General features: G+C 48.1%; 1 protein-coding gene across 1 annotated transcript; it reads left to right on the top strand.

Annotated features, from left to right (window-relative positions):
- Window positions 1-787: 787 nt before the first annotated feature.
- On the top strand, window positions 788-2,254 carry LOC124703007 (probable xyloglucan endotransglucosylase/hydrolase protein 23). The gene is made up of 3 exons (XM_047235214.1): window positions 788-1,187; window positions 1,300-1,493; window positions 1,572-2,254. Exons 1-3 carry the CDS (start codon window positions 924-926, stop codon window positions 1,993-1,995), a joined length of 882 nt encoding a protein of 293 aa, XP_047091170.1. The 5' UTR covers window positions 788-923; the 3' UTR covers window positions 1,996-2,254.
- The last annotated feature ends 3,592 nt before the right edge of the window (window positions 2,255-5,846 follow it).

The raw sequence follows: 5,846 nt of genomic DNA on the forward strand, positions 1-5,846 counted from the left end.
AAAATAGTGTAAATTTTTGAAGAGGTATCGTAGTACTCCCTCCGTCCCAAAATATAAGGCGTCTACGGATTAGTTAAAAGTCAATGTTTTTAAAGTTTGACCAAGTTTATACACAAAAATATAAATATTTAATCTCAGTCATCTTATTCCTAATCACGAACATGTATCGTTTAATCTGAGCCATTCTTGTGTTTCATTTAGAAAGGCACCTCTTCAAAGGTTTACACTGTTTGAGATTTGGGGGTCTATGAAAACACAAGTCAAATATAAATATTTATAATACCAAAGCAACATCATTAGATTCATCATAGGATATAATTTCATAGGGTGTTTGTTAAACATTTTAGATGTTTTGGCCTATAACACTGGACAAGCATACATGTGCGCAATTCTTAAATCTCCACATACACACACGAAGAACCAACCGACCATCCATCCATCCCGTGTTTATTTCATGGTCATGCATAAAATCCAAAACATAACATAAAATTAGCTCAAAAGCCATAGATACGACGAATGACACACAAAAATTCAGAGCCTCTGCCGGTGCATCCAGAAATTTGCTGCACGTCCCGATCGATCCTTAATGTCCTCTTGCTGTACGTGAGAGCGTATGGCGTGGCCGTGTCGGGCCGGCCTCTGATTTTCCATCAAGACGCTGGTCGCTACAGAGGCGCCGAGACCCCTGTCTCCCCACCCCTCTGGCGCCAACTCACGCGCATTACAACGTTCTGCCAAGCTCCTCCTCCAATTCGCCGAACCATCCATCCGGCAAGCAAAGCTTATCGTGGAACCCCTATATAAACCCACTCACGCCCTTCTCATTCCACTCACACAACACAAGCTTCCGATCGAGCTAGATCTCTACTCATCTTCTTCTAGTTGTTTTCTTGTTCCTAGCTAGTTGGGTACGGTAAGAAGTGATGGCTCGCATGGCCGTGTCGGTGCTGGCGATCCTGCTGGCGTCTTGTGCCGTTGCGGCGGCGGCAAGCTTCGACAAGGAGTTCGACATCACGTGGGGCGACGGCCGTGGAAAGATCCTGAACAATGGGCAGCTCCTGACGCTGGGGCTGGACAAGACCTCCGGCTCCGGGTTCCAGTCCAAGCACGAGTACCTCTTCGGCAAGATCGACATGCAGCTCAAGCTCGTCGCAGGCAACTCCGCCGGCACCGTCACCGCATACTACGTAAGCGCCCACGCAAGCTCCCATTGATTTCTCTGCTTCTCTCGATCTGGGATTACACTTTTGGTTGATTGATTGATCTGTGTGCCTAATTCGGTTCGGTGTGTATATGCAGCTGTCGTCGATGGGGGCGACGCACGACGAGATCGACTTCGAGTTTCTGGGCAACGAGACTGGTGAGCCGTACACGCTGCACACCAACGTGTTCACGCAGGGACAGGGCCAGCGGGAGCAGCAGTTCCGCCTCTGGTTCGATCCCACCAAGGACTTCCACACATACTCCATCCTCTGGAATCCCAAGCACATCATGTAAGCTTTTTAGCTCATCGCCGGTCAGAGCTATAGCTTCCCCAACCCGATAGTGGACTGATCCATTTGTAAATGCAGCTTGATGGTGGACGACATGCCGATCAGGGACTTCAGGAACCTGGAGGGGAAGGGGATCGCCTTCCCCAAGAACCAGCCCATGCGGCTCTACTCCAGCCTCTGGAACGCCGACGACTGGGCCACGCAGGGCGGCCGCGTCAAGACGGACTGGTCCCACGCACCATTCTCCGCTTCCTACCGCGCCTTCAAGGCCGACGCCTGCGTCATCGTCGCCGGCGGCCGCACGCGCTGCGGCGCCTCCATCGGCAAGGAAGCCGCCCCAGGCGGTACCGCCGGTGCTGGGGCCGGCGAGTGGTACAACCAGGAACTGGACTTGACGCGGCAACAACGCATGCGGTGGGTGCAGAGCAACTACATGATCTACAACTACTGCACCGACCCGAAGCGCGTCGCCCAGGGCCTCCCCGCCGAGTGCTCCATGTAGTCCTGGCCGGCCGGAGAAAGGGAAGAAAGGTGGCGTCTGTATAGATCTCTGAAATAATAAATAAGGAAAGGTGATGGGAAAAATGTGTATTGTAGCCGGTGGTGGTTGGTAGATTCTCCAGTTTGTTCTTTGTCACGCCAAGTTCGTGTGATCTTGATCGTGCTCACGCTCGACTCGATTCGTGTGTAATACATGCATACTCCTGCTGTTCTTCGTGTGTTTTCCTACTCTGCAACAGCGTTATGGATTATTCGTGGTACGTATACAGTGTGTTGAATGATCTAATCCTGACCACAAGTTGCTCTTCATCGATGATACTCCTATATAATCTGCTACAAACGTTGTAGATCACTCGGGTCCAGTGAATATAGATTGCTGGGATAGAGAGGCAGATAACCGGCTGGGCATGCGTACAAATGCGAGAGGCGGTCACAGGATACCGTGCAAGACGATCCGTTCAGGTACAGCTAGCTACATCTGCACTGCACGCTCTTCTCCCGTTCGCTGCTACGTTAGCCAAAAGTGAAAGGCGTGTCCACCCTGAGCTCGGACTTCGGACAGGTGGTCTGGCCGCGCCGACAAATTATGACCGCCATGAAATTGAAATTCAATTTCCGGCTACCACTTACCAAAATAACATAAACATCGTTGTCAACATAGATCAAAAAATGGATCCAGCTCAAAAAATAAAAATAGATCAAATGGATGGTGGTGGCACCTCCATCAGTTTCGGCTCTTTCATCACCAGCGGTGCTGAAGTTGGTATTGGCGTCAATGCGGTCGTTGATGCTTGGGCAACCGTCACCTCCTTGCCGATGTGTACTCAATACATCATGTACCACGCCTTTGCCAACAGATACATGCCCAACAAGTCCACCACCAAGATGATGCAGAAGCCGGGGTCGACCCCCATTTCGAAAAAAAGCTTTGCCAATAAAATGTGCGACAACTCGTTCATCGCGTTGATCATGCTAGCTTGGGCTTCCAACTTGGTGTCTTCAACCTTTTCTTTCTCAAACTCGTACGCCAATCTTGCTTTTTGAACATTGTCTTCCACCATGCGTCGGTCCTTTCATCCCTCAGTTTTGTGTCGGAGGATGCAAAGGCCATCATGTAGGATAACGTTGCATAGAAAACAAAAAATTTCCTACCGCGAACACGCAATCCAAGCCAAGATGCAATCTAGAAGACGGTAGCAACGAGGGGGTATCGAGTCTCACCCTTGAAGAGATTCCAAAGCCTACAAGAGGAGGCTCTTGTTGCTGCGGTAGACGTTCACTTGCCGCTTGCAAAAGCGCGTAGAAGATCTTGATCACGATCGGTTCCGGCGCCACGAACGGGCAGCACCTCCGTACTCGGTCACACGTTCGGTTGTTGATGAAGACGACGTCCACCTCCCCGTTCCAGCGGGCGGCGGAAGTAGTAGCTCCTCTTGAATCCGACAGCACGACGGCGTGGTGTCGGTGGTGGTGGAGAAGTCCGGCGGAGCTTCGCTAAGCGTGCGGGAAGTGGAGGAGCGGGGCGGCTAGGGTTTGGGGAGAGGGGGTGGTCGGCCACTCAAGGGGGTCGGCCAGGCTGTGGTCTTTTGGTTGGCCGGCCCCCTCCCCTTGGCCCCTCATTATATAGGTGGAACCCCAAGAGGTGGTGTCCAAGTCTTCGAATAAGACCCGAACCAAAAACCTTCCATAGGAGGGGAAACCTAGCCAAGCTAGGACTCCCACCAAGGTGGGAGTTCCACCTCCCATGTGGGGGGTGGCCGGCCCCTAAGGGGAGTCCACTTGGGACTCCTCCCCCGCTAGGGTTGGCCGGCCATGGAGGTGGAGTCCCATGTGGACTCCACCTTCCTTGGTGGTTTCTTCCGGACTTTTCTAGAACCTTCTAGAACCTTCCATAGAACCTTCCGCGACATTTTATTCACATAAAATGACATCCTATATATGAATCTTATTCTCCGGACCATTCCGGAACTCCTCGTGATGTCCGGGATCACATCCGGGACTTCGAACAAATATTCCAACTCCATTCCATATTCAAGAACTACCATTTCAACATCCAACTTTAAGTGTGTCACCCTACGGTTCGAGAACTATGCGGACATGGTTGAGTACTCACTCCGACCAATAACCAATAGCGGGATCTGGAGATCCATAATGGCTCCCACATATTCAACGATGACTTTAGTGATCGAATGAACCATTCACATACAATACCAATTCCCTTTGTCTCGCGATATTTTACTTGTCCGAGGTTTGATCTTCGGTATCACTCTATACCTTGTTCAACCTCGTCTCCGACAAGTACTCTTTACTCGTACCGTGGTATGTGGTCTCTTATGAACTCATTCATATGCTTGCAAGACATTAGACGACATTCCACCGAGTGGGCCCAGAGTATATCTATCCGTCATCGGGATGGACAAATCCCACTGTTGATCCATATGCCTCAACTCATACTTTCCGGATACTTAATCCCACCTTTATAGCCACCCATTTACGCAGTGGTGTTTGGTGTAATCAAAGTACCTTTCCGGTATAAGTGATTTACATGATCTCATGGTCATAAGGACTAGGTAACTATGTATCGAAAGCTTATAGCAAATAACTTAATGACGAGATCTTATGCTACGCTTAATTGGGTGTGTCCATTACATCATTCATATAATGATATAACCTTGTTATTAATAACATCCAATGTTCATGATTATGAAACTAATCATCCATTAATCAACAAGCTAGTTTAAGAGGCATACTAGGGACTTCTTGTTGTCTACATATCACACATGTACTAATGTTTCGGTTAATACAATTATAGCATGATATATAAACATTTATCATAAACATAAAGATATAAATAATAACCACTTTATTATTGCCTCTAGGGCATATCTCCTTCGAGTCTCCCACTTGCACTAGAGTCAATAATCTAGATTACATTGTAATATACCTAACACCCATGGCATTCTCGGTGTTGGTCATGTTTTGCCCTAGGGAGAGCTTTAGTCAACGGATCTGCTACATTCAGATCAGTGTGTACTTTGCAAATCTTTACTTCTCCATCTTCGATGTACTCGCGAATCGAGTGGTAACACAGCTTGATATGCTTCAGCCTCTTGTAAATACAGGCCTCTCCATGACACTGTATAAACCCGAAGTCTTTGATCACCTTATCAAAGCGTCGGTTCCAACTTCTCGATGCTTGCTTCAGTCCATAGATTGAACGCTGAAGTTTGCATACTTTGTCGACATTTTTAGGATCAACAAAATCTTTGGGTTGTACCATATACAACTCTTCCTCAATGTCTCCATTAAGGAACGCCGTTTTGACATCCATCTCGCCAAATCTCATAATCGAAAAATGCAGCTATTGCTAACAAAATCCTCACAGATTTTAGCTTCGCTACGGGTGAGAAAGTCTCATCGTAGTCAACTCCTTGAATTTGTCGGAAACCCTTTGCGACAAGTCTAGCTTTATAGACAGTAATATTACCATCAGCATCTGTTTTTCTCTTGAAGATCCATTTATTCTCGACGACCTTTCGGCTATCGAGTAAGTCTACCAAAGTCCATACTTTGTTATCATACATGGATCCCATTTCGGATTTCATGGCTTCTTGCCATTTGTTGGAATCCGGGCTCATCATCGCTTCTTCATACGTCGCGGGGTCCTCATCATTGTTATCCACAATCATGACATTTAGACAAGGATCATACCAATCAGGAGTGGCACGTTCCCTTGTCGATCTGCGAGGTTCGATGGTTTCCTCGTTCGAAGTTTCATGATTATTATCATTTGCTTCCTCTTGTTGCCGGTGTAGGCGGTACAGGTACAACTTCCGATACTTGCGCTACTGC

The sequence above is a fragment of the Lolium rigidum genome, chromosome 1 (genome assembly GCF_022539505.1).
Source record: "Lolium rigidum isolate FL_2022 chromosome 1, APGP_CSIRO_Lrig_0.1, whole genome shotgun sequence".
NCBI classification, from domain to species: domain Eukaryota; kingdom Viridiplantae; phylum Streptophyta; class Magnoliopsida; order Poales; family Poaceae; genus Lolium; species Lolium rigidum.